This window comes from Drepanopeziza brunnea (assembly GCF_022702325.1).
Source record: "Drepanopeziza brunnea f. sp. 'multigermtubi' strain 214-2 chromosome Unknown ctg12, whole genome shotgun sequence".
Lineage (NCBI taxonomy): Eukaryota > Fungi > Ascomycota > Leotiomycetes > Helotiales > Drepanopezizaceae > Drepanopeziza > Drepanopeziza brunnea.
Genome location: NW_027094075.1, coordinates 32,540 through 58,661, shown reverse-complemented (window position 1 = coordinate 58,661; position 26,122 = coordinate 32,540). Strand labels below are relative to the sequence as shown.

Here is a 26,122-nt window from a genome sequence, read left to right as displayed (position 1 = left end):
AAGCAGAAAGTCAATAACGATTGAGATTTGAGGGCTTATATTGGTCGACAATGCTGCTTCAATAGCTCGTGCCGAGGACATCATGCAAGGGCTTCGTACCTTCGCTTTGGGCCGCGCATCTACAAGTCAGAGAGGTACACCGCGTGTCAACTAACAAGCCTTGAAAAAGTCCGGTCCAACTAGCAAAGTTCGTATCCTCGCTGCTAGGACATCCTAGAGCTTATGCGACAGGGGCATCATAGTACCCTGGCATTTCCTGGCCTTGCCGGTACAAATCTGACCTTTCATTGAATCTACTGACAACTCGTCGAACCTCTCGTTTCGCCCTTCCTTCACGCTTTTCCCGCACTCCCACAAACCTCCATCCATTCCCGCGTCTGGTTGATCACTCTCTCAACCCCTGTCTCCATAAGCCTCGTCAACGGCATCTTGTCCACATTTGACTTTAGATTCTCCGAGTACTCATCCAGCACAAGTCTGTTCACATTTACCTTCGTGACCCCCTCGGCTATGCACTTCTGCATGAGCTCCGGCTTAAATCCATTGGTTCCATGCAGCGCTATTCTCACCTTCCCTCCCAGCTTTTCCCTTATTTCTCTTAATCTGTCGGGTCATCAGTGTTCGGCTTCTCATCTCTCCTAACCAGAGAAATACCGTTTAAAATCCAAATCTGGATCGGATTTTGCGTACGGGTTCTCCCCATGCATGTTCCCAATAGCAGGCGCCAGCACCTCCACTCCCGTCCTCGCAAAATTCTCCACCTCTTCCATGGTAGTCATACTGCCTTCCAAGCCCTCCGTATCCATCACTCCGTCCTCACCCCCTTCGATCCTCCCCGGCTCTGCTTCGGTGGCGATGCTCCTCTCGTGACAATACTTTACCAACTCCCCCGTCTTCCTCAAATTCTCGGCTTTCTCGCAGTGGCTCATGTCAATCATGATGCTGTCAAACGGTAAGCTCTCCGCCGCTCGCCTGATCAGATCGGCGTCTTGAGCGTGGTCGAGGTGAATGGCGATGGGCACGGAAGCAGACCGCGCGGCCAGGGACGCGGCGTGGATGAGGAGGCCCGAGGAGAAGGTGATGGCCCAGGGGAAGAATTGGATTATGAGCGGGGAGCGGGCGAGCTCTGCGGCGCGCACCATGGCGACGACGTGCTCGATGTTGTAGGCGACAGTGGCGAGGACGCCATATCCCCCTCCCTCGGCGGCGGCGAGAATCTTGAGGGTAGTGTTTTGAGCGCGCCAGTCTGGACCTGGTTTCGGGGCCATGGTTGAAGGAGTGGTAGCTGTTTCGTTTTTGTGTCTGAGAGGCGAGGATATTTTCGTACTTTTAGTTTGATATATCACGAATCAGGGCTTCGATTTTTTTTTTTCGGGGGATCGGGGGGGGGGGGGGGGCTCTGGTATCATACATAGCATATAACTTATTATATATTTATTATCAAAGCTGGAAAGGAGCTTGGCTCGAGGCGAGATCAGCGCGAAATTCCCATCAATCAATCCATCTATTCATGCAAACGTTGACAGCTCATTAACCATCCCCCCCCCACTCTTCACTTCTACGCCGTAAAAAAAATCCAAAACTGATCCCACCATATCACCGAAAACCTAAAGCAAAACGTCTAACTACTATCCGCAGATCCACCTTTCTCCCGTCCTGGGGTCTCGTCTCGGGGACGATAAACTTCTGGATGTCAAGTGGAGACTGGAGACTGGGGAGGTGGAGACTGAGGGGTTGGAGGTGGCCAAGTGATAAGTCTAAGGGCCTGCTAGTGGTAGTACATTGACATTGGCGACATCTAGGGGGGGGGGGGAGTATTGGGTAGGTAGGTAGCCCTCTCTCTAAGTTTCGCGTTTTTTCGATATAAATACGCATTGAAAATAAACAATCAGGCGATGATGAGGTGAAGTGTATGTCGAGATGGGAGAAGATGGGGTTGCGAGGGGGGGGGGGTTGGGGGTGAGGGGGTGAGGGGGTGAGGGGGTGAGGGGGTTATGGATGTGTTTGGGTCTTTGTGGGTGTGTGTAGGTGCTGCTGCTGATGATAACAGTGATGATGGTGATGATGGAATTTTTTTCTAAAAGAAAAGGATCTTTGGGTGTGTATGGAAGTTGTATAAGTTATTTCGTTGGCTAGGTAGGCAGGGAGTTAACTGGCTAGGTCGGTAGGTATTTCTGATTAAGATTTGGGATTTGAATTGGAAGCGGAGGAGAGAGAGAGAGAGATTGAGACGTTAGATAGATAGATTCAAACGGTTGATATAAATAAAGGCTATTTATTTACAGTCTTCGTCTGGCTTGTTGACAAAAATTTGCCGCTAAGCGAAGACGCGCTCTGAGCGATCTGCGCTCCCCCCCTCTCTCTGGGAGCAGCATTCGGGTGTAAAGGTACAGGCCTCAGAAGACCGTCGTTATCAACTCCGTATAGCATACGGAGCTCATACACCAGATCCGCACTCGCATAAGTAGTAGTATCATGCGGGGCCACGAGCAGAGACCAGACTTGTCGATCGCCCCCGCACCGCACCGCATCGCCCTCGAGACGAGGTGCCACTCATTATAAGCGAGAGCTCTTGTTTTCATTCTCGTCTCGGCTCTCGAGAAATTAACAACCCCCACTGCCATCATCATCATCATCTTCTTCTTCTTCTTTTTCTTTTTCTTTCAAAGCGACCTCTCCAGACATCCCCTCCCCCTCCTCTGCACGCCCTCGATCCCAAGCAGCGCGATAACAGATAGATGGCCATTCTTTAAGTCTTGAGATCGACGGACCTCGCCTCGAGACGAATAGAAATGCAAACACCAAAATGCTCGTATACCCCACGCTCATGCAGAGCGGAAGTGGAAAGACGTGGTCCCGATAGACACAGCCGGCCGACGAGACCCCACTTCACAATTCACTGATGATGAAGCTCCGGAGCTGAAGCTTGCCCGAAGGCCCGACGGCGTGTGTCGCTGCGTGGGGGAGGGGGAGAGGGGGAGGGGGGGCATACATAGATATGTGATAGAGCTAGCTTTAACTAATATCGATATCTACCCATCAAGAGCAGACAAGACGTCCGTCTTCTCATTAGCTACTCCGCACGACCTCGCCTCACGGAAAAGAGATATAAGAGCTCTTTTTTCATCAAGTTTGCCATCGCGAGTCGTTGATCGGTTTTCACCGTAGTAACATCCCCTATATCAACATCAACATCAACAATGTCTCCTTCCATCGCCGAAACAGCTGCTGCCGGAGCGCCGCCGCCCGCCGAGACTGCCATCGCTTCGCCGATCCAGACCCAAGTGACCCTGGCGGGCAAGGTGATAGCGAGTACGTTAACGTCCCAGCTCCTCCTCCCCCTCCTCCCCCCTCTCCTCCCCCTCTTCTTCTTCCCCCGACATCCCAACTGAACGCGTATTCTCCAACCAAAGTCACCGGCGCAAACCGTGGCATCGGTCTCGGCGTAGCAGAGTGCTGTCTCAGCAACGGCGCGGAGAAGATCTACTCGATCGATATCACCGCCCCAGGAGACGACTTCGCCGCCATCGCGGAGCGCTTCCCCGGCCGCATCGCGCACATCCTCGCCGACGTCACCCGGGAAGCGAGCGTGACCGAGGCCGTCGACACGATCGTGGCCGAGGCGGGCGCTTTGCACGGGATGGTCTGCAACGCCGGGCGGACGAACCACAAGTCCGCGCTGGATTTTACGCAGGACGAGATCGAGCAGCTGTTCAACGTCAATGTACGTGTCGTGTCGCCTTCTTCTTTCATTCTTTTCTTGTTTTTCTTTTTCTTTTCGCTGAGAGACTGGGGACTGTGGTGTTGGCTTGGCTCTCGGCTGGCCGTCTGAGTGCAGAGTTACTAACGAACGGGGTCCGACTCCGGGATACGATAGCTATTCGGATCTTTCTACTGTGCGAGAGTGGCAGCTCGAGCTTTCATCAAGGCCAACTACAAGGGCGCCATCGTCTTTACCGCCTCCATGGCTTCGTACAGACCCAACAAAGTCCGTCCTTCATTTTCCTCTTCCTCTTCTCATACCTCCCTCTCTCCCTCCCCCCAGCCCAAACTTACAACCAGCCACCAGCGCGTCCCCTCCACCCCCTACGGCGCCTCCAAAGCCGGCGTGCGCAACATGACCCACACGCTCGCCATGGAGTGGGCCCAGCACGGCATCCGCGTCAACAGCGTCTCGCCCGGCCTCGTCAACACCGCCATGACCTACTGGGTGCCGCAGCAGCCGGACTGGGAGCAGCAGCTCAAGTACTACGGCGGCATCCCGCGGCTGGCCGAGGTGCAGGAGCTGGGTGGCGCGTACGTGTATCTGCTGAGCGACGCAGCAAGCTACACGACGTCGATCGACATCCCGGTCAACGGTGTTATTGGGAGTGAGTCTGTCTTCTTCCTCTCTCTCTTCCTCTTTCTTCTGGCCCCTGCTTGCGAATCCGAGGTAGCTAGCTAGCGACTGACGTTCTCGCAGTCTGTTGACTTTGGACTTGTTTGGCATGGGTGTTTTCCTGATGGATATGTTTGCAAAGCAGAATCAAAATAAACGCTTATATATAGAACAAAAATAATTTCTTCCAGAAATGATAAGTAAAAGGTGACAATGTATGGGTAGAACGTGACAACATATGGTATCCTGCGTCCGAGGAGGTAGCGGCGTAGCCAGCGACTAAGATCTAAAACCTAAAGCAGTAGTCTCAGCTGGACTTGCAAGAGGCAAACGTCAAGCAGGAGGAAAACATAATAGAATATCCCGGGAAGGAGCTCCATGTGTTGCTGAGAGGCCTACGCTAGGCTGGAGAACACCAGGGAAGGAGAGCTGGATACTTGTGATAACAGTCAAGATGGTCACCTATTAACAATGATTACTGTGATCCGCTCGAATCTATCTATTCAAACAGGAGTCCATCGCACTTGCCTTTCACAAGGCTCGCACCAACACCAACAAGGCCATCGAAGTATGCCAGGAAAGTATCAAGCGGGACCATGTCCATCAAGCCAAAGCTTGGATTCGAGCTTCTCAACACTTGACCCTTCCAAAGAACACGCATATAATAGCTGCTTGAACCAGGAGAGTGTCTTGGCGCAGAAGTTGGTGCTGCGAAAGCCGAACTTGGGCTTCTGGAAGAGTCCTTCTGGTAGAGCTCGAAGACGACTTCAGCGCCCATGCCCGGCCAGACCATGACATCCAGCTGCAGGAGAGACAATAACATCGAGACCGAACCGTCATGGGCAACGTTGTGTCTGTATATCACCTTACTTGTTCCATTGATGAACTCCCGGATGTGGGAGGTAAGCTCGCCAACCCAGACGCCGTAGCCAGCAGAAAATGCAGCCAGACTTCTCGGATCGTCGCGGTAGATGTAGGAGTACTCGTAGTTTCCAAGACGGTACACCTTATTTGCGAGATCTTGGTTGACGCAAGTTGTGGAATTAAGTCCACCAACCAGCTTGCAAGGCAGCGGCTTCCCGTGACACTGTCTTGCGGAGAGGTTATCATAGTAATGATCAAAACTGGCGTGAAAGCCCTCATCTGTGGGAGATACTCCAGAGATGTTATCTAAAGTCGCGAATAGCGAAGAGGCAGCAGTCAAGTGATTCGTCCAGTTACTCCCGGACCTGATCGCATTCAGAAGACTGGACGAAGTTGCACAAGAGTAGTCTGGCTCTAAGGAATCATATCCCTGGGGCTTCGAGGAATCAGCCCAGGCGAATATCTGACGGCAAAGAGCTCACCTGGATCAGCAACGGGTAGGCCTCCTCTATCTTGAACATACCATTTACGACCATGCCGGCAACCTCGCTGGTAATGACATTCTGAGTGACCCTGAATGCGACTTTCTCGTTGGCAGTATCCGGCAAGAATCCCAGAAAATCATGGTATACGCCATAGAGATCCTTCCCATGCTGCCACGAATCCTCAAGACCCTCTCTTGTGACCTGAGGAAACTGACAACTGCCCAGGAACCCAGTAGGTACGAACGGGTTTACTGGCGAAATGTAGCCCTGCCAATACACGCGTGCTGGCTGCTTCCCAGCCTTCGGAGCTCCGTACTGGAAGAGAGCTTCATCATCGCAGTTCCACCCGTATGATTCGACTGGGAAAGAGTTCGACGCATAGACGGTCCGCTTGTGATGCCTGTGGATCTGCGATTCTTGTCACTACCTCGACGTCCCAGATGATGCCGTCGGCACTCACCACTTCGACATATTGCAGCTTATACTCCGCAGGCGGCTTCTTGTACTCGGTTGCCCGCACGTGTGGCATATTGCACCAATTGTAGGTACCATACTCGTTTTCCGGGGTAGTAGAACTGTTGTAAATAAATGCGTAGGTGCCGTCTCCCGCAAGAACCTTTGTCAGGTCATTTACCTCCGTCGCATTGGGCGCATACCAGCCCAAGTCGACAGTCGATTGCGCCTTGCCATGCCGGGTAAAGCAAGCAGAAATGGCCGCATGAAACGTGGTTCGAGGGTTGGTTCGCATTGCGAGGTTTTTCCCGTATATAGAGAGAAAAACAAGGACGACCACAACAACCAAAACGATTCTCACAACAGCCCAGACGCCACAGATGGACAAGCGGTCCCTAGGGGCGGGCATCTTCCATCCTTACATCCGCCCCGAGCTGTATCGCGCTCCGAAGGTTGTCGGTCGCGATTCTGGCAGGCGGAGAGGGAGAGAGGGAGAGTGGGATGGTGCACCGCAACGTTGCGCAACGAGAGGTCGAGAGGAGCAAGCGGTAGCTCAGGCCGGCGCCGGACGTTAGGATCTTGATAATGATTTTATGGTCGATATGGTACCTACAGATTTCAGGGTAGGACTGTGGTTTCTGCCGTGGGAGCTCTGGAAGGTGTCGGATGGAATGGAGGATGGTGTCTTGCTGAGACAACCCCTCGCACGTGACTAAGTTTTAGGATCACAGTGGTTGAAGTGTTCCAGGGACGCCGCTTTTATTGTAAGGAGGAAGAAAGTAGAATCGAGGAGAACATCCTTCTCAATCACCTATCTAGCTGCTTATACATGGCTTAATATATGGGCACTGGACTCGACGAGTGGTGGCTGGCTATCAGCTGTCTGAAGACTTTCTGAGACATCTCCCCTGAGCGATTCGCTTATTTGATCAATCATAAGTAAAGTAAACAAATGCAGCATTGTAAGCTTGCTCACACTTCTCGACGCCGGAGGATGGAGGAACATCAAGACCCGGAATGGCTTCAGATTTGATCATTATGTCAGTTTCGTATCTCTTCAAAAAGTCAAAGATTTCCCGTGTCTCTTTCTTCATATATCCTATCTTCTATTCCACCCCCTCAGTATTTCAAACACCGCCATATATCCAACCCCTTGCAGCACCTCGTCACCAAAGCCTCACTTATCCTTCCACGAGGCTTCAAACCCTCTGTCCACTCCATGTACTTCCAAAAGGGCGTATTGATACTTATTCTTAGGAGATGGACCATGGGCACCTGTGTTGGGATGTAGCACCACGGGAAGTGGCTCTCGGTAGGGGCCCGCTATGTCCGGAACCCGCTGGATGTTTCTGGGTCTTACGTCAGGTTGTTGGAGCTGCGAGGGTCGTGGCGGGGGGAGACCGATACCATGGGTCATGTGTGGGTTTCTGAAAAGGCTCCGGGGGTGGTTGAAGCCGTTGCTTGGAATATTGGGGCGTGGTAACGTGGTTCTTTGATCTTGGGCCCCTTGTAGTTTTTGACCCATTTTTGAGTTTTTTTGGGGAAGGGGAGGCCTTCTGCTGCTTAGAAATATAGTAGGTGAGTACGGCGGAGTGTCTTATATACTCTTCGCTGGACTGGCTCTAGTCGTTGTCGCGGTAGTGGGACCACATGCCATCCGTAGAATCACAGAACACAATACCAGTCTCCCGGGAATCACTTACAATCATTGAATCGTAGACCGCTTCATTGGCTGATCAGCCGATAAGTATGCCACTGTAGGTCACAGACGAAACCCAAGGTCATTGAAAGACCGGGTCTGAGATAAATGCTGGATGGCCTGAGGAGACTGTTCCGCCTACTGAGATAATCGATCTAGGCATCACAAGTATTCGCTCACAACGCCTGAGAGTATTAGCTGGAGAAGATGCAAGATTTTGATTTCTCTTGTCAGGATTGACCCAATTTTAGGACGGAAAGGGTTCTCCCAAAAAAATGCCCCGTCTCATTCTTTGTTTTCATGCTGCTGTTTTGCTGTAGCAGAATATCCGTATGATCTTTGGTAGTATCGTTGCATTAGTCCTTACTTAGAGACTTATCTAGGTCATTCCACCTGCCAACCCTGAAATAATCTAGCTTCCGAAGCTCACCTAGCCATGCCTTACAATCTTGCTTCTCCTCAGGTCGAAGTTCCCGTTTTTCCATACCGCACAGAGCCATAGTATACTCAATCAGAGCATCGTAGATCCACTTGCAGTCCTCGGCGCCGTCTAGCATATCTCGTAAGATCAGCAGCTGTTTCCCAACATACTCGATGCGATCGTCAATCGTGAAATTTGGGGTAATGGTGGCGTGACCCCCGGAGTCGGTAAGGGTAGTCATAAGAAATTGGTAGTAGAACCAGGCGGATTGAGCGTAGGGGTACGAGTCTGTGTACATGGCTGAGACGATGAGATCAAATTCTGGCACTCGTCAGCAAAAATCCTGGTAGCCTGGATCATGGGGCTCACCATCATCCAAAAATTGCTTCCTAACGCTATCTTCGGCATTCCTCTCGTCAAGGAGTCGCGGTATCAGTTTGCTTCGGCTGTGCCAAGCCGAAAAGTTTGACAGCCCCTTCGGTGCATATATCATCTTCGTGGTGTACTCGAACTCGGATTCCACCATACTATTCCCATTCAACTTGGTGCTCTCCAACTCGGAAACTACCTTCCTTCGATAACCCCACCCATGAAAGTTCCTACTATCCTTGACCAGCATTTTTCCTACCAATCCAAGCTCTCGTTTCCACAGCTCACGCGCAAAATCAGGTTCCAGGCGCTCGTTGGCCTGCTCTAGCAACCACAGTCGATAATTCCACAGCCAATAGCACTTCGGGTACTCTAGCATGATGGGAAACAAAAATTCGAGATCAGCCTTGATCAAGTCAAGAGTTATACCATTCTTCCCAAGAGTCTGGGAGCTTGGTGCCTGCGGGATCGCCGTCGACGCCGCGGACGGAACGGTAGTAGTAGAGGAGGACATTTCGGAAGACGTTATGGTAGTGTCGGTCAGAAACGTACTCGGCAACTCCGTCGAGGGCGATGATGAATCCGAGGGTTTGGAGAATAACCCATAGATTAGCAAACGTCTGCGGACGTTCCATATTGTGTAGTATTCGGGGTTCTTTCTGAGGAGCTTGGAGGTGAGTTCAAGAACTTCAACGGTGTACTGGCGCTCTGCAATCTTCTCCGGAGTTTAGCAGATATATATCTTGGAGGCCTCTATTTGCGCACCTTCGCTCTGATCAGGTCCTCCAGCTCCTGGTACTTAGCGATCTCCCTCTGCTCTGCTACCCGCTGTTCTTCTGTTCGATGTCCCGTCGTCGCCGTCCGCGAAACACCATGCTGTCGCAGAGATCAGCAGAGCTCCCTTCTTCAACGGGCGCAGATATCATACGCTTGCCATGTCCAGAGCTGCGTTGGTGAGGCGAGATGAGGTGAGCTGAGCAAAGGTGTTGCGCTGAGGTTGGGATCCGTAAAGCTGGGAGCAGGTGAGGTTGAAGGTTGAAGTTGGAACTTGGCAGTCGCGAGTCAGTTATCGGATAAGCGACTTTGGTATGACTCGGCAGAATATTTTCTTCGACGTCTCTCCTTCCATGCTCTCTCTCTCTGTCGTCGTCTCTTCCTCTCCTTCGTGCCGCAACTGCATCATCCGGGACACGAAGGGATATGATATACTAACAAAACCACTCCAGTATCACTAACATTAATAGCACGGTAACTCTCAATTGCATCCAAGTATCAACTCAACCACTTCTCAGCTATACCCGGGGTTCTCGCCGGTGCCCAAGTCCGGTCGACGTTCATTGCATTGCCACCCGCAACATCAAGAGACGACTTGGATTATCCTCGTGGACCTGCCTTTCCTTCTTTCGAGAGTATATTTTCAACTTCACCTTTGTTCTTTTGATGTCCTTTCGTTTTGTTCCGAGAGAGAAGAGTCGATAGTCTGCAGTATCCGTCGCGGCCTACCTTCAGCCTCCTCATCCATTCATTCTGGTGCTCAACATGGCGAAAGAAAGCGTTTTGTACAGGAAGCGAGTCTACAAGACTGATATCACAGATGTCGAGACATTGTATTTCCCCCGGCCAGCAGCTATTCGGACTCTGGACTACGACAAGCAAAAGTTTGACGCTGGTATGCAGCCGAGTGTCTGACGCCCGTCCAACTGATATCTAATACAAGCCAGTGCTCGAACACTTTCACATACCTTACCGCAAGATATCTTCCGACGCGCCCAACTTTGAAAGCCCAAAGCTAGCCAGCGGAACTCACTCTACTTTGCCGATTCGAGAGAGCCAGGCCCTCCCGAGTCAGTACGATGGCCCTTCAGATAATGAGAAACGGGTCCACTCTACTGCCACTTTGCCACGAATCAATCCACGCAGAAACGTCGTCCGTCGGCGTCCTTCCCTAAAGGCTTTGGGCAACTCGACCTCTTCCATCTCCTTCAGATCCCCGGATAGGTTTTTACCAAGGCGGCCGACACTTGAGTCTGCAGTCGAAAGTTTCCGGACGAGCAAGGATACTAAAGCGTTGACCACAGATGAAAAGCTCTTTCGGCACAAGGATGCGAGCCCAGATGCATTTAACCCTCGCCGAAGAGTGACATCCCCAATTCCCATTGCCGCTCGCACAGAACCCCGGCGGAACTTCTCAGGCAACAGAAGTGGGAGTGGTGGCGCAACCGTTCTTACTTTCCAGAGAGATCCTGCTGCTACTAATGGCGAGCGGCAAGTGAGTACACGCCAATCGCGGACTCATCGAATATATTTATTGGCTCATGGACGACGGCGCTCTGATAAGCAGCTGACCGACTCGGACCAATGCTGACATCACCAGGTCAGTGTAGGTACTATCTGGAGGGTTGGTGGCCTCGCTCCCATAAGTGGTGTGTCAAACGGTCGAGGAGGTCTTCTGGGGAGTGGCACAAACGCACCTCTTTATACCACGTCTTTCACCGCCACACCCAAAGCGCAAGAGGACAAGGAGAGGCATGAAAGCCGGCTTGCAGAGGCATTGGAGCTCGATCGTGTTGGCCGAATCCTCGAGTTCCGTGATCCGTCCACGTCCCCACTGAGGTCTACCACCGATGAGAGAAAAACCCCTACCCGGAAGGACTTCAAGACAGCCTGGCTAGGAACTGAGTGGGTCAGTGCCATATCAGGTCGCAGTACGCAGCTCTACGTCGCCGAGTACCACCCCTCTAATAGAGTTGAGCAGAATCTCCAGCTTCCGAAGAAGTTCGCACTCTTCCAATGGCTCCCTTCAAATAAGTTCGTCCGCCAGAAGTGTCTTCTTTAACTGACCTCCGTCACAGTTTTGGATGCTCCAAATCTTCGAGACGACTTCTACTGTTCCGTTCTCGCATATTCCAAGACCTGCCACACTCTTGCTGTTGGTCTTGGATCTATGCTTTATGCTTGGTCTGAAATGCAGGGCGTTCATCTTCTTAATGGCGGATCAACAAACGGGTCATGGCTGACATCGCTCGCGTTCTCGTCCACACAAGGGCATAAAAGTATACTCGCTTTTGGAAAATCGGATGGGTCTCTTAGTCTCGTATCTCTGTACGACAGCATGCTGCCTCGATTTGAAGTCCAACATCCGTCCCCGATCGCTTGCCTCACGTGGCGACCACAAGTCACGATGCGTCCTTCACGATGCCCAACGACTCCCGGAATTTCAGTCAAGACCGAAGACCTCCTCGTCGGAGATGAAGTTGGGAATATTTACTATTACTCTGTCGAATGGCCTGAAAGTTGGGAGGTAGCTCGCAACGGCTGGTCTGGATCGATGGCTCTGCTTGCACGAATTACTGTGCATACACAGCAAATTTGTGGGCTTTCATTCTCCTGCGATGGCAATTTGCTCGCTACAGGTGGGAACGACAATTTATGCTGCCTATTCAGAACTAACGATGTGCTTCAAAAAAGTCGTGACGAGGCGGAGGCATTGGAAGAGATCTTCGTAGGCGCTGACGGTATACGTCGTGTCCACACACTTTCAGGACGAGGCGGAGTGAAAGAGATCAGGTCTGGCACCGAGAAGCATCGATGGATACATGGGGCCGCAGTCAAAGCTATCGCCTTTTGTCCTTGGCGTGACGGACTTGTTGCCACTGGTGGAGGAAGCAACGACAAGTGCATCCATTTCTTCCACACGACATCCGGAACATGCCTCGCCACAATCAGTGTTGCAGCCCAAGTCACCTCGTTAATATGGTCCACTACCCGCCGCGAAATAGCAGCCACTTTCGGCTACGCTCAGCCCGAGCATCCATATCGCATCGCGGTTTTCTCATGGCCCGAGTGCAAACAAGTCGCTGCGATCCCATGGGAAGGTGAACATCGAGCATTGTATGCCATCTCATATCCTGGAGGGCCAAACGAGAGTCAGAATCAGACAAGTCGAGAAGGTGTCCGTGGGTTGAGCCGCACTGCAACGGAAGGCTGCATCGTGGTGGCCTCCAGTGACGAAAGCGTCAAATTCCACGAAGTGTGGACTGCAGGGCAGAAAGCTACCGTTGGCGGCGAAGGTCTTTTAGGTGGAAGTGACATTCTTGAGGGATTGGAGGGTATTGATAAGGAAGGGGAGATTATCAGATAGGGCTGGCCTGGTAGGTATCGGTAGAGCATTAATATGCCCAAGGACAGGCAACTCCTAGGGAGAATGCACGTTGAGGTCAGACTGTGGTTGATGCCCATGATGAAAACTGTGCATCTCTTCACCGCTCACATTTATGCGTTCTTTATAGCTGTCTTGCTTGCTCCGGGTCTCGGATAGCTATGTAGTTCTCCAGCTCAAATACCTCATCCCCTCTCATTTTGTCTCGTTCAAATTTCGCAACCTCCTTCGCCTCCATCACTTCTCTTTGCCTTCTTGCCATTTCTTTCTCCTCCACTTTCCTTGCCTTGGCTTCTGCTTGCTCCGCTTCCACTCGCTCACGTTTCTTGCGCTTCTGTTCAGCCTTTCTCACTGCCGCACGCTCCCCTTTACCTGGAAACCTCGCCGCCTCGATCTCCTCACGAGTTGGCTTCATTGTCCACCAGATATCCAGCTCATTCAGCAACTTTACAGCGGTCTCAATATCTTTTATGCGATCCAGGTTCTCCTCGGTGGCGGCGTCGAGCAGCTCGAAGATGATTCTCTTGGCTTTGGTAGCGGGTAGGCTGGCAGTAGAAGGGGCGTAGGACGCGGCGATGGCAGTGGAGCGGCTTGTCAGGATCCAGGCTCTGAATGTTGCGGGGGCGAAGGGGGTGTTGAGGAAGTAGGACTGCGGTGTGAGGTTGGAGGCCGAGCTTGCTAATAAGGGAATGGAGACGGGTGAGCTTACCTCAGCGGCGTCTGTGAATGGAGTAGGTATGCCTCTAAGTGTCAGTCTTCGGGCAGCTGGGACAGAGATGGCGGCGGAGGGAGCGTGAAATGCTGGGAGGGCGACATGGGAAGTGCTGGAACGGCGTCGAAGGCCGATGGTGCGGCCGTACTGGTCGTAGCCGGGGCCGTACGGGAACTCCATTGTGCTCCCTCTATGCTGATGTTTTCTCAGCGGGAGGAAATTTTCTATTAGGTGAAGGTGAAAGATGTAGATTGGTTCGCCTAGTATGTCCAACCGAAGTGAAATCTTGCTTCCGCTGTAGCTTCCCGAGAAGGAGTGCTTCCCGCTCTCACGGAATCTATCCACTAGCTCGGCTTTGATTTGAATCTCTCTGTCTTGCGAATTTTTTATTTTTTTTAAGCAAAAAGGGACTATATTTTGCTTCAACCAGAAACATTGAATTTATTCGATCTCAAACCCCAGTTCAATTTCTGGTGCGTCACGTGTATGTCCTCGTGCTGCAGTTTTTGTGTGAGCTGTTCATCGATGTCGAAACTGCAATGACCCGAACTCTTTTTTTTTTTTTTTTTTGAATTTAAAGAGGAAATATTGCGGTACGATTGCTATATCCTACGACTGCGCCATCTCGACTTGGGAGGTGACATTGGCTGCTAGGCCAAAGCCAGGACCACCCTTGCTTCTGAAATGTATTTCATTTAAATTTCCGATCTCCTAGGTATATATTTAGTAGATAGCGTGAGAATTATAAGCTGGCATGCTTCTGAATTGGATTCGCTCTATAGGTACCTGCCTTATCAGATCTGGGGGGGGTTTTTTTTCTTCTTTTTCTTTTTTCCCGATGCGTCGACTCGCTTAATCGACATAATAAACAAAGGCTTGTAAGCCAGACTTCCTTGCGGTCTCCAGCCCAGCTAGCAAAATCTTGTAGACTCTAGAGTTTGTAATGTTCTAATCTGTATTTCCTTCTTCTGTCTCAATGTCGCTTGAATATTCTTAGTGACGAATGTTCACTTGACAGTGGAGGGGATATGCGGATCAGGGGGTAGGAATGTCTGCTTACAAAACCCATGTCTATAGGATTAGACTAGCTTTGAGACCAACTAACGGTATTATTGAATATGAAATATCTATCTCGTTTAAATGCTCCTTATAATTTATATGATTCAAAGGATGTAGTCCATACTACTTCAAGGTTGCTCCAGGAAGACATGTCAAGACCAAGGTAATTCTCGTTCTGATTGTACCGAGCCCAGGCAGTCTTTATGGCTTCTCGTCGTCTTGCCTGTTACTCTTGACAAGACTTTGGCAGAATATTACGCTGAAGAAACGGCTGGTACCAAGGACTATGTGATCCTGGTTTCGTCTTATCCTATAGACATCCGTCTCAGCAACCAGCGCTACATCTACCATAATGACAGCATTGATACCAGACCTAGCGAGAAATAAGGAAGACATTTCCAATCTCCCATCCGTGTCCAGCTTATTCTAGCCAGTCGAAAATTCAGCTTCTGTGCTGGCGCAATGCTCGTCGTTGGCTTCGATGCTTACGAGCTTGCCGAATGTCACCCAGAGAGCATGACCCACTTCCAACGCTGAAGTCTCGCTTCCTTGTAGACTCTTCACCCCCATCAGCTTCCTTATCAACTCTGGGCTGGTAGCGAACAATGGATGCTCTGATTGCAAACAATCCGCAGGCCATTCTGGCTGCTCGGCTACCTTTGGACGGGATGGAGGAAATGCGGAGTGTTATCGACTCGGACTTGCTCTATGGTAATTAACGGGGGATAATATCTCATCCTTCTTTTCCTTTCTTCTCCTCTAAGATATTTCAGGAAAAGGCAATTGCTGACCTCACTGTGTTCAGAGCTCCTCTCAAAGCGTAGCCTCCCTCGAATCCTAGAGGAGGCCCACCACGCAACACCGATAACACAACTGCGAAGAGTTTAACTTGGATCAAGCCAAGAGCCTGCGCCTCGATGCAAATCAAGATTGACCCGAAGAAGAACCTGCAGGAGTTCAAAATGTTCACAAAGCTTCCGACTGAGATTCGAGACAAGATCTATGGCTTCATAGAAGACTTGGAACCATGCTACATCTTCCCATGCCGCTACAACACGGGAACTTCCGGCAAACGCATTCGCGTTATGAGGATCCACAGCTACAAGCCCCCCATTGTGCTGCATCTCTACCGCGAGTCTCGAAATGAGTTCCTGGTGAGAGGCGGCGCCAATACCACCATTCACCAAACCTATACCCTCGTAAAACGAATGACTTCACTCAGTAAGCCTGTCTACGTCCGCCTGAACCGAGATAACCTGTTTCTGCAAGAGCTCGGTAAGCCGGCCCTCTCTTCCAGTATCTTACTCTAGTCATTTGGGAGCTTTGCTGATATGTCTCCCTCAGAGGCTCTTTCCTGCATGGCCATCTACACGATGCGACACATCACGGTTGCTATCCCATTCGACCAAATCGGGCCAAAGTTTCTTGCCCTCCAACTTCGAAGGTTTAATCTGCTGGAGTCGTTGACGTTGGTCCTAGCTCTGAAGAAGAGAGATGCCGAAACCAAAGAAATGGATCTTATCAGGGGGAAGGTTGAGGCGGAATTGCAAGCAACACAAGAGAGATTTCCTGAATGGACTGCACAACCGGTAGTGAAGACCGTAATCGTCACGTTTGGCCTGCAAGATCAAATACTTAGCAGTACGTATCCTCTCGGTCAGATATTCTTGATAATGTAGTCGCTTACCTGCTGGGAATAGAAGCTTTGTCGACCATGTCTAGAGACAGCGATAATTGCACCCAGCTGATGGCTGAATCTGAGGGGAATTATCGGGAATATACTTGCGAGAGCGGGAAATTAATATAGCACAGAAAAAATGGTCGCATCGTGCGGAGGACAATCAAATGCGGTCAATTAGCAGCAAATTTCTAAAACTTGCGAGGTTTACCTATTTATTGACGATGACCACTCTATAGTCGAGACTTCTTTCAAGAACGAACAAGTTCTCAAGTGATCCGAAAGCGAACTCGATGTGTCATAACTATAGATTGATTCACAACAGCACTGAGATGCTGAGTGCTGACTTGTCCCAGTTATACATGCAGTGGTGATTGTTTACTCAAAATTAATCCGGCTCCCGGACTCGCTTAGCCGACCCACATTGTTTTTCCTCCTTTTCCTTATTTTCTAGACTTTTGAAATCCGGGTCTCCATCTTGCTGAGCATTCTTCGCGCACCGAAAACATTTCGACCGAAAACCTCTTCATTAGGCAACATGTCGTCCTCTCCCGTGCTTAGCAGCATCACCAATGGGCCCTCGCTCGATTCCAAGAAGGCCGAGCCTTCGCTCTCACTAGCTACGACAATGGCCGCAGCCTCTACGCCCTACGGTAATCACGCGTCGGCTTTCAACTCGAACACCTCCTTCTTGGGAGCCGGTATCGCAACCTCAATATCCCCTGCTCTGAGCATCAGCCCGATTGGATCGAAGCCGGACTTTAAGAAGACCTTACCGTTGCTCTCGCCATCCGCCCCTGTGGCTGCAGCCTCTACTTTCCATGGACACAATCCCTCTGCTTTCGCCCCAAGTGCCATATACTTTGGAGCTGCAGCATTCTCTCCTTCATATGGAAATTTCAAGAGAGACAAGACATTCACAACGGTCAGCCAGGTCCTTCCGGTGTGCTTGGCAACCACGGAAGCCGCGACGGCAATGATTATAACCCCCAACTCCTCTAACAACGCTGGCATCTTGGCCTCTCAAAACCTTTTCGTTCACTATGCTACTTCATTCTCGCCATTCTTGGATGTTCAGGCCAGTGAGCCGCTTCAGGGTTTCAGGAAATGCCCACCGCTATTGTCTCTGGCGACGACAGTTGACTCCGATCTCCCCAAGTCTGATATCGTCACTATGGCCCCACGTCAAGCTGTTTTGTCTACAAATATCACAATTGGCTCTCTCAGTGCTGAATCCCCCGCTGGTCCCCCTCCGACCCTCGACAAGTTTACGCCCTTCCCCAGACTCCCCCTCGAGCTTCGGCTGATGATCTTTTGCCTCATGGAGCCCAGCCCAGGTCTGATCAGGAAGATCCCACGCCTGGGAAAGATCCAGAAGTATGAGAGAGTAGGAGGTCTTCGAACCATCTTCGGCCCAGCCGTCCTTCAAATCTGCCGGGAGGCCCGCAACGAGCTCAGGGGAGACAAACCCGCTCTATGCAGCCATGCTAAGTACGAGATCGTAGAGACCCTGAGCGTTCAGACTGGTGTCACTCGCTTCTACATGGACAAGACCGTTGACACATTCTACCTTCACGCCGAGAGTATGCGCTCCCCCCTTCCCTCCTGACTGGTACAGAGAGCGAAGCTAAAGCTTCAAAACAGGTCACATGGAGAACTCCAGCTTGTGGGACGTCCAAAGAATCGCATTCAGCTCCAGAACTATCGATACGGCACACATCAACTTCGCGGAGAGACTCGGCCGCTTCAAGGCGTTGAAGAGCATCACCGTCATGATTCCCGAGTTCGCGTTCTTCCTCGGAGACGCCCCATACACACCAGACAGCGACAGGAACATGACCGTTCTCGCCCGCGAATACCCTGCCCTCGAGTCGAACATCCAGAAAGCCTTGTCGGGCATGACAACGTCTGCTGGGGAGCCACTCCCCGAACTGTTCCTGGCTGCTGGCGACTGGCCCGGCATTGCAATCTTCACCAAGGCCGAGTCAGAGGCATACTGTAAGTCATCCATGGCCTCACTTTCCCGCACGCACACGCACCACACCATTCTTTTCAGAAGTGGCTAATGGGTCCCAGGGGCGGCTATCAGACTTGCGGAGGAGTTGAAGCGCCAGGCGGCTGGAGAGAAGGGGTTCTGGGATGAGGATGGTGATTCGGAGATGAGTTGGGACTCGAACCTCGACGCCGACGGAGACTCTGACGACGAGGTGTTCTGAGGTGCGATCGATCGCAGAATTGGGGCTCCCCACACAGGTAGTAGGCGTGTTAGTATCCAACGTTTTCTGATCTTGGAGCACTCTGTACACGAGAAACATTCAAGAGATCAACGCTACATCGCCAAGATAAATCCTCGCCTAACTCCAAGAATCCAAATCAGAATAAATAAATCATTTCTAGGAAAGTCAAAAGACCCGATTTTCCTTCTCCTTTCGCATTCTCTCTTTTCTTTCGATACCTAACCTAACCCAACCTTCGCCTCTCCTCGATCCGGCGCCACTAACCCCTTCATATCCCCCTTCTCTACCCCCAGTACTCTGGCCTCAATCGTTAAACATCCGACTCAAGCCTCTAACATCCGTAATTATAATATCAAATCCGCTTTATGCTGATAAACCCCACCCTTACATCTATATAACCTATTCAATGAGGTTTATAGAAAAAATAGTAAATAGGCGTCCAGTTGAGTTTTAGCCCCCATATGCCCTTCACCCTTTCCCCCACTCCCTTTTTTCTCCCGTTTTTTTTAAAATAACTCCACCGCCTTCCTTAAAGAAAAGAAGAAGAAAAAAACGAAAGAAAAACCCCTTTTTATTTAGAATAGAGATCTAAGGCTATCTAAAGAAGAAAGGGGTCGGGACGCTGTTAGAGATTGATAGTCACCCGTCACGGTCAAAGTGCTGCCGCCGAATTGATAAACGGCTAGGACTCTGTTTTCCTCTGCTCAATTTGACGAAATCTCAAACAAGAGCTTCGGATAAGGAGAATAAGACAAGAGGAAGATTCTATCAATGACATGGTATCTACGCGCTTGCAAAAGGACCTCTGAAGTATACACTTACTCCCTACTCCGGATCCAACTCCGATATTAATCGACCGACTGACGCCTAGCTGCCCAGAAAACATCAAAACTAATATTTAAAAATACATACCAGAGCATTCTCCCACCCCCCTTTGCCTTTTTTCTTTTTTTCTCTCTCACAAATCCACGTCCCTGCACCACGGCCTCCCCCGTGCAATATTCGCGTCGCAAAGCCTGCCCTCGATCGCCATGCTGACGAGACTGGCAATGCATATCCCCCCGCTATCACTCACGCTCGTCGCTCCCAGACTAAACTCTCGATCCTTGCTAGGCACGTTCTCCATGATCTCCGCAAAGGTGTTCACGTAGACCGCGCCGCCTAGCAGACCCTCCCAGAAGATGATCAGGAAGATGAACCAAACGGAGGGTATGAAGAAGTAGATGGAGTGCGAGAGCAGGAGGACCAAGTTGAGAACTTGCAGGAGAGAGGGCGTGTAGAGGTTATGGAGGCGGAAGAATGGTGTGGAAGAGCGTGATATGAAGACGCCGAGTTGGTAGAGGAAGGCGTAGAGCGGGTAGAAGGAGCGGTAGGTTGAGAAAGGCGTTTCTTGCTTGGGGAAGAGGAGGGTGGGCGAGACGCCTTGGTTGATAGTGTATTCTGCAATGTAGACCAGCAACAAGGGCAACATATAGGGGAAGAAGAGCTTGCCCGTGCGAGCGAAGTTTTGCTTGAAGAGAGAAGAGGATTTTGAGTCCGAGTGGCTGGGAGGTGGAGATGATGAGCGGGAGGATTGGCGGGACGAAGGCTGTGAGTGGGATGTGTAGGCTTCTGCGACGGTCGAGGGAGGGCCCGGTGAGAGGAGGGCATCGGCCGCGGACGAGGTGGGGAGGGATGAGATGTCTTCGTCGTCGATGGAGATTCGCGGAATTGCCGTGTAGCCTTTGGAGTTGGCCCTACGGAGAGGCGATTGGGGGAGGATGAGGAAGAATGCTAGATTGGGAGTTAGTAGATATATGTATTATGTATATGCGTGTGTGTAATAGACGCCCAGGTCACGGAATCTCGATGAACAGGGCAGACTTACCCAGTGGCATTATGAAGGGCAAGAAGGCACACGCCAACAAGCTGTTCCTCACACTCAAGCCCAGGGTATTCGTCAACAGAACATAGAGGCCAGCCCCAACCAGTCCTGCGCCCCCCGTTCCCGATCCCCAGGCGGCCAGCGACAACGGGCCATAGTAATGTGTCAAGCCCAACAGGCTCAGTTCTCCGGCACCGCTGGACAACGACGCCAGAGCCACGCCGAACAGCTTGACCCCAATGGAGCCTCCGGCCAGGACGGACGGGCTGAGCGCGATCAGGAACATTCCTGCGGCAGACAGGCTGCACATGAGGATGATGCGCAGGGAGTATGGGACGGCGTGGATGAAGTAGGGCGCGATGAGCTTGGTGAGGAACGAGGGGAGGACATCGGCGAGGAGGACGACGCCCTTGGGAACGGACGGGCCGACGAGGTCGAGGGCGGCGGACAGGATGATCACATAGCTGACGTTGTTGATGAGGCCTGAGCTGGAACAGTTAGTCGATGTGATGATGTGCGAGTAGATTCAAGAGAGAGAGGATGTGAGCATCTCGTCGATCAGGATGAGGGACGAATGTATGTACCGAAGAGCCAGAATGCGACGGCCACCGACGCATCTGCGCCCTGGAACAGGGCCGTGAGGCGAGATCTGTACATGGCCCACGACGATCCTGGCGATCCGGGCAGAGGAAGCAGGGACGGCGACCTGGGCATGATGATGGGTGTTGGGCGGTGGGTGGTGGGTAGTTATTGTTGTTGTTGTATTTATTAACGTCGGGCAGTTGGCGATGGTGGTGGCTGATAACTCTCCGAATGAGGGGTGAAGCTACCGGTACTGTATTTCGACAGTCGATCGGCCTCGGCCTCGGCCCCGGCCACGGCCGCGGCGCCGCCCTCGGCTCTCGACCCGGACCGGACCGGGGCTGACTTCCGTACAACGTCGACGGTGGTATCCACAATGGGATTTCCCTGCAGCTCGAGTGACGTTTGGACCTTGAGGTTTTGACGCCAGATAGGGATGTGGGGATTCCTTGGGCAGGGGTTACCGCCCTGCCAATCCCTACTAGCGCGGCCTTGCTGACTCCGCGATCCCAGTTCTCCCTCGTGAGAATGGGCTGGGCGCTCTTGGCGGCCTTGGCGCTCCATCGGATTGGGCCTCTGCGTTGCTTCTTTGGCTGGCAAACTCCCAGCGGCATCTGCATCTCCACTCCACCCCCCATCATCTCCAGCTCCCATGTCCAGCTCCATCTCCAACGCCATCATCTCTCGACCCTTTCACCCATCTCTCTCTATTGACGTCGCCCTGCCTTGCCCTGCATCCCCTCATCGCCCGCACCTTACCGTCGCCATATCTGCGAATACCCTCACCAGACCCTCGATACTCGCCTCCTTCTGGTACGTCACGACTCCACACACACGATTCAACAAATACCGATAGACGGACGCATCTGTTTGCTGGGCCGGCCTGCGTGGCTTCGCGGGACAAAACCCGCTGCCGTTCCCGCCCTCCTACAACCCCCCCGCCGTCAGGTCGCCGCCGACGAGCTTCACTATAAATATACGGATTGATAAATATCAAGATAGATATTCACTGACTTGAGCTGGAGCGAGGAAGAGGGATATCAGAAAGACACGCGCGTGCGCGCGGCTTAGACAGCTGCCACTGCCACGGCCACTCCCGAAATATTCGCATCACCATCACCACGACGCCCACCGCAACATCCAAAACATCACATCGCATTGCACCAACATGGATCCGAGACCGCCTCAGCACCCCTTCACGCGGAATACCGCGTCGCCGTACGGCCGCACGCCCTTCCCCCCCTCTGCAAACCAGGCGCCGTTCCCTCCTCCTCCTCCTCCTCCTCCTCCTCCCTCCGCGCATCCACCTCCCGCGGCGCCTTCGTACGCAGAACGCCAGCGACGGCCGTCCGATCCGCCCTTCTACAACCATAACCATAATAACCACAACCACAACCAGCAGAGGAATTACGGCCAGGATGCGTCTCCGATGGCAGGGCAGCCCCAGACACCGTCACAGGCACAGGCACAGGCACATTCGCAGGCTCAAGGACATCAGAGACACCAGAGTACTCCCTCTATCGGCCATGGGCCTCCCGTGAATCGAAGTAATATGCCGCCGCCCTCGTCGCCCCAGCAGCAAGCTCCTCAGCCTCCTTCACACCACAGTTACGGGCCGCCGCGAGCAGCTGGGCCTCCTGCCCCCCCAGGGATGGGCGGAGGAGGCCCGCCCCCTTCAGCATACGGTACGCGCGAGCTTCCCTCGCTACCTCCGCTCAATCCGATAAACCGCCCGCCAAGCACCGGAGGCAGCAGCAGCAGTATGTCGATTAGGTCAATGCTGGGGGGATCTCAGCCTGCGCGAGAAGCACCTCCGTCTCATTACACTTCGCCCGTTGCCACTGCTGCTGCTCCCACCAAGCCAGGATTTCACGGCTTTACTTCGCCTCGAGTTAGCACAGCTGGGCCGGATTATGCTCCGTTCCGTAGACCCCAGACCCCTGAACATCCGCGACTATACGAGCCTCGGGATCATCGAGCAAACTCTGCGGGTTCGCCAACAAATATGAACCATCAATATTCGACGCCCGACGGCAGGAAATATAGCACGCCGCACCAGGGATATGGTCCGAGGCTACCCGAGAGGGTGCCGCCGGTGGAGGATAGGAGAGAGGTGGCCCGTGTGCCAAATCCGAGTGTTCCCCCCCCACGACCAAGCAGCCAGCCAGCCGTATACACCACCCATGGGCCGCCACCGCGCGTGCCCGACAATCCTCGACCGATACATACCGACGGACCGTTCGGGAGGAGAGTGGAGAGTGGGCCTCGGATACCGGAGCCGCATGGCAGAGAGCCTCCCTACGGTCGGCCCCCGTTCGAAGAGAGGCATCCTGCGTATGGCTATGCGGAGAGGGAGAGACAGGACCGAGAGGCTGCGATACAGCGAGAAAGGGAACGGGTCGAGAGGGATCGAATGGTGGAACGAGAACGGATGGAGAGGGAGAGAGAAAGGGAGAGGGAGAGGGATCGAGAACGCGACATGGCGATACAAAGAGAAAGGGAACAGCGCGACAGAGCCGAGCATGAGAACATGCAGAGAGAGTACGCCCATCAAGTTGCGCAGCGGAGTGCGCAGCAAGCCGCATACAGCCGTCCCTCCGAGTCGACGAGAGAGCAACATGGCTGGAATCGGCCAAAATATGAGCAACCACCAGCCAGGCAGGAGTACGATCCTGCCGGACCCCCTGAAAGACCACGATACGAGTACCCGGGGACTACGGCCCCCCAATATTCAGGACCTCCCGCATACGCCCCAACGGAGCAGCGATATGGCCCGGCCCCACCGCCCAGTTCATCATTGCAACAGAATCCCCCGCCGACCTCGCAGTACGAAGCTTCTGTCTCGCTGCAGGAAAGGCTCCGAGTTGCCCAAGCTCATCAGCAGGCTCAGCTAGCAGCTCAGCAGCAAGCTCAGCATCAACAAGCCCAACAGCAGCAACAACAACAACAACAAGCCCAGCAGCAGCAGCAGCAACAGCAGCAACAACAACAACAACAACAAGCCCAGCAGCAGCAGCAGCAGCAGCAGCAGCAGCAGCAACAACAACAACAACAAGCCCAGCAGCAGCAGCAGCAGCAGCAGCAGCAGCAGCACCTCCAACAATATGGGGGACCTCCACCGACTCCCCAATACCAACCCCACGAGTCGCCCCAGCGAAGGCCAGCCGAAGACTCTCAGCAACTGCAACAACAGCGAAACTTCCTCAGCGTGCAAGAGCTGCATCGGAGAGGTCGCGCGTCGCCACTCCCACAGGCCGTCCAGGGTGTCCAGGGCCAGCTCAATGGTCCGGGCAGTGAGCCCAACATCAAGAACGAATTCGGGAAGATGTTCTCAGGCATTGGAAGCGGAGTGGGCGTCCCCAGCCCGGTCCCGGCAGGTCCCCAAGGCATAATGCCATTCTCAAACCCTGGAGCGCAGCTTCGTCGGGAGGAGTTGGAGGCCCTGCAAGACTCTCCGGTTGACAATAGTGGACCCAAGCTTGCGCGGTCCTCATCTCGAGGTGGGCGCCGGCGCAAGCTGAACGATATCCTGAAGGAGCAAGACGGTAAGGGCGACGATGAGAGTAGTACGGGGAGAGCCACCCCAAGTGGTAATGGGCGAGGAAAACGAGCCAAGACTTCCCATACCGGGCATCACCATCACCATCACCAGTAAGTGGCCCCTTTCTCAAAATTGTTGAAATGTGGCTAACGGAGCCTTTGATTGAGCCACCACCATCATCATCGCACAGACGCACTCGAGAGAGGGTCTCCGCCGTCACAGTCCAGTGTGACTCCTTTCAAGGTTGCCAGAGGTCAGGCAATTCCTTCGCCACCTACGCTCGATGCCAAAGCAACTACCACCCACCATCACCACGTCCCAAGATCAGGACAGCACCACCACCACCACCACGTCTCCGCCAAATCACAATCCATCATCCCCGTCCCGAAGACGACGATTCGGAACCAGGCTGTTCTCGACTCGGTTGCGCACCTCCCGCGCAAAAACCTAGGTCACGGGTACTACGCGTCTACCCTGACGCCGGGAACTGGCCCCGGAAGACGGGATCACTCTTCGACAAGAGGCTTCGCCAGCACCCCCCAAGCGATTCCCAGGTTCGAACGCCATCTAAACAGTATATACACCGTCAAAGTCCCGCGTATTCATCTCGACCACATTAGCCGAGAAGAGATTACACGGAGGAAAGCAGTCTGGGGCACGGATATCTATACGGATGATTCTGATATTATAGCAGCGTGTATTCATCAGGGCTGGTTCCGTGGTGCGTGGTCGGAGGATGTAGATACAAAGTATCTTGGCTTGGAGATTGATGACCCCAATCCGACAGGCGAGGTCCGAAAAATAATCGATATCGACAGGCCGCTCACTAAGCCGCCTGCGACGGGGCCGATGGAGGTCCCCAAGAACCGCGATTGTCACGTCACTATTGTCATCCTGCCGGCTCTCGAGAATTACGGAAGCATTACCCGGTTTGGCATCAAGAGCCGTGAATGGGGTTTTATGCGAGAGGGACACAGAAGTGTTCACGATGGATTGAGCTATATGATTCTCAGTATGAAATGGGTGAAGAGTACCGATGGGCAAGGGGCAAAGAGAGGATTTGGAAGGAACAAAATATTTGCGGAGCAACTCAATGCTCAAGAACTCGAGGACGAAGAGGCAGATGATGTATTCCTGCAGCGAGGCCTTGGGTCCACGAAGAGAAGTGGGGATTTTGAAGAGAGTTATTTGAGAGGTGGCGGCTTCAAAGGTATCGGGACCAAGAGTTGGTGGAAGGGGCCTATAGGGGAAGTGAAAGAGAAGTCTGTTGAGGCGGATGCGTCGCTTCCGGCTGGAGTTTCTGAGCAGCCTACCGAGGTTCCGGCACGGTCTCGAGCCGGCACTCGTGTTGCAGACCAGCAGACGACAATCGAGCGGATCGCGGAGCGGATGGTCATCAACGCTAATACGGCTAGCAGAGCTACCTCTGAAACCGCAGCCGAATCTGACGCTGCCGCCGCCACCGCCGCCACCACCGCCGCAGCTCTCGAACCGAACAGCAAAAGCGAGAAGGAGAGTACGGCTGCGGCTATACTGGCGTTTGGATTGGATGGCAAGGGAGGGAGTGGGAGAAGTATACCCATTTGATTTATATTTTAGAAGAGCTAAAAGAAAAGCGAAT

At 52.7% G+C, this 26,122-nt stretch overlaps 10 protein-coding genes across 10 annotated transcripts; 5 read left to right on the top strand and 5 right to left on the bottom strand.

Annotated features, from left to right (window-relative positions):
- Nucleotides 1-332: 332 nt before the first annotated feature.
- On the bottom strand, nucleotides 333-1,268 carry L3040_006796 (uncharacterized protein; the record flags this gene model as incomplete). The annotated part of the gene is made up of 2 exons (XM_007290483.1): nucleotides 333-603; nucleotides 655-1,268. 2 exons carry the CDS (start codon nucleotides 1,266-1,268, stop codon nucleotides 333-335), a joined length of 885 nt encoding a protein of 294 aa, XP_007290545.1.
- Nucleotides 1,269-3,200: 1,932 nt separating this feature from the next.
- On the top strand, nucleotides 3,201-4,470 carry L3040_006795 (uncharacterized protein; the record flags this gene model as incomplete). The annotated part of the gene is made up of 5 exons (XM_007290484.2): nucleotides 3,201-3,312; nucleotides 3,414-3,724; nucleotides 3,878-3,988; nucleotides 4,070-4,370; nucleotides 4,463-4,470. 5 exons carry the CDS (start codon nucleotides 3,201-3,203, stop codon nucleotides 4,468-4,470), a joined length of 843 nt encoding a protein of 280 aa, XP_007290546.2.
- A 407-nt stretch (nucleotides 4,471-4,877) lies between these two features.
- L3040_006794 (uncharacterized protein) lies at nucleotides 4,878-6,475 on the bottom strand (the record flags this gene model as incomplete). Its single annotated transcript, XM_007290485.1, has 3 exons — nucleotides 4,878-5,678; nucleotides 5,725-6,135; nucleotides 6,188-6,475. 3 exons carry the CDS (start codon nucleotides 6,473-6,475, stop codon nucleotides 4,878-4,880), a joined length of 1,500 nt encoding a protein of 499 aa, XP_007290547.1.
- Nucleotides 6,476-8,242: 1,767 nt separating this feature from the next.
- L3040_006793 (uncharacterized protein) lies at nucleotides 8,243-9,606 on the bottom strand (the record flags this gene model as incomplete). Its single annotated transcript, XM_066156038.1, has 5 exons — nucleotides 8,243-8,253; nucleotides 8,310-8,621; nucleotides 8,670-9,384; nucleotides 9,435-9,545; nucleotides 9,598-9,606. The coding sequence occupies 5 exons, from the start codon at nucleotides 9,604-9,606 to the stop codon at nucleotides 8,243-8,245; spliced, it is 1,158 nt and encodes a 385-aa protein (XP_066010857.1).
- Nucleotides 9,607-10,208: 602 nt separating this feature from the next.
- L3040_006792 (uncharacterized protein) lies at nucleotides 10,209-11,686 on the top strand (the record flags this gene model as incomplete). The annotated part of the gene is made up of 5 exons (XM_066156037.1): nucleotides 10,209-10,338; nucleotides 10,391-10,938; nucleotides 11,044-11,374; nucleotides 11,425-11,444; nucleotides 11,522-11,686. The coding sequence occupies 5 exons, from the start codon at nucleotides 10,209-10,211 to the stop codon at nucleotides 11,684-11,686; spliced, it is 1,194 nt and encodes a 397-aa protein (XP_066010856.1).
- Nucleotides 11,687-11,850: 164 nt separating this feature from the next.
- On the top strand, nucleotides 11,851-12,810 carry L3040_006791 (uncharacterized protein; the record flags this gene model as incomplete). Its single annotated transcript, XM_066156036.1, has 3 exons — nucleotides 11,851-11,962; nucleotides 12,034-12,082; nucleotides 12,138-12,810. 3 exons carry the CDS (start codon nucleotides 11,851-11,853, stop codon nucleotides 12,808-12,810), a joined length of 834 nt encoding a protein of 277 aa, XP_066010855.1.
- A 142-nt stretch (nucleotides 12,811-12,952) lies between these two features.
- L3040_006790 (uncharacterized protein) lies at nucleotides 12,953-13,720 on the bottom strand (the record flags this gene model as incomplete). The annotated part of the gene is made up of 1 exon (XM_007290489.1): nucleotides 12,953-13,720. The coding sequence occupies one exon, from the start codon at nucleotides 13,718-13,720 to the stop codon at nucleotides 12,953-12,955; it is 768 nt and encodes a 255-aa protein (XP_007290551.1).
- A 1,796-nt stretch (nucleotides 13,721-15,516) lies between these two features.
- On the top strand, nucleotides 15,517-18,493 carry L3040_006789 (uncharacterized protein; the record flags this gene model as incomplete). The annotated part of the gene is made up of 6 exons (XM_066156035.1): nucleotides 15,517-15,874; nucleotides 15,944-16,240; nucleotides 16,634-16,647; nucleotides 16,732-17,860; nucleotides 17,922-18,275; nucleotides 18,354-18,493. The coding sequence occupies 6 exons, from the start codon at nucleotides 15,517-15,519 to the stop codon at nucleotides 18,491-18,493; spliced, it is 2,292 nt and encodes a 763-aa protein (XP_066010854.1).
- A 979-nt stretch (nucleotides 18,494-19,472) lies between these two features.
- On the bottom strand, nucleotides 19,473-21,092 carry L3040_006788 (uncharacterized protein; the record flags this gene model as incomplete). The annotated part of the gene is made up of 3 exons (XM_007290491.2): nucleotides 19,473-20,287; nucleotides 20,382-20,861; nucleotides 20,963-21,092. 3 exons carry the CDS (start codon nucleotides 21,090-21,092, stop codon nucleotides 19,473-19,475), a joined length of 1,425 nt encoding a protein of 474 aa, XP_007290553.2.
- Nucleotides 21,093-22,128: 1,036 nt separating this feature from the next.
- L3040_006787 (uncharacterized protein) lies at nucleotides 22,129-26,088 on the top strand (the record flags this gene model as incomplete). The annotated part of the gene is made up of 3 exons (XM_066156034.1): nucleotides 22,129-23,294; nucleotides 23,460-24,611; nucleotides 24,669-26,088. The coding sequence occupies 3 exons, from the start codon at nucleotides 22,129-22,131 to the stop codon at nucleotides 26,086-26,088; spliced, it is 3,738 nt and encodes a 1,245-aa protein (XP_066010853.1).
- Between the last annotated feature and the right edge of the window lie 34 nt (nucleotides 26,089-26,122).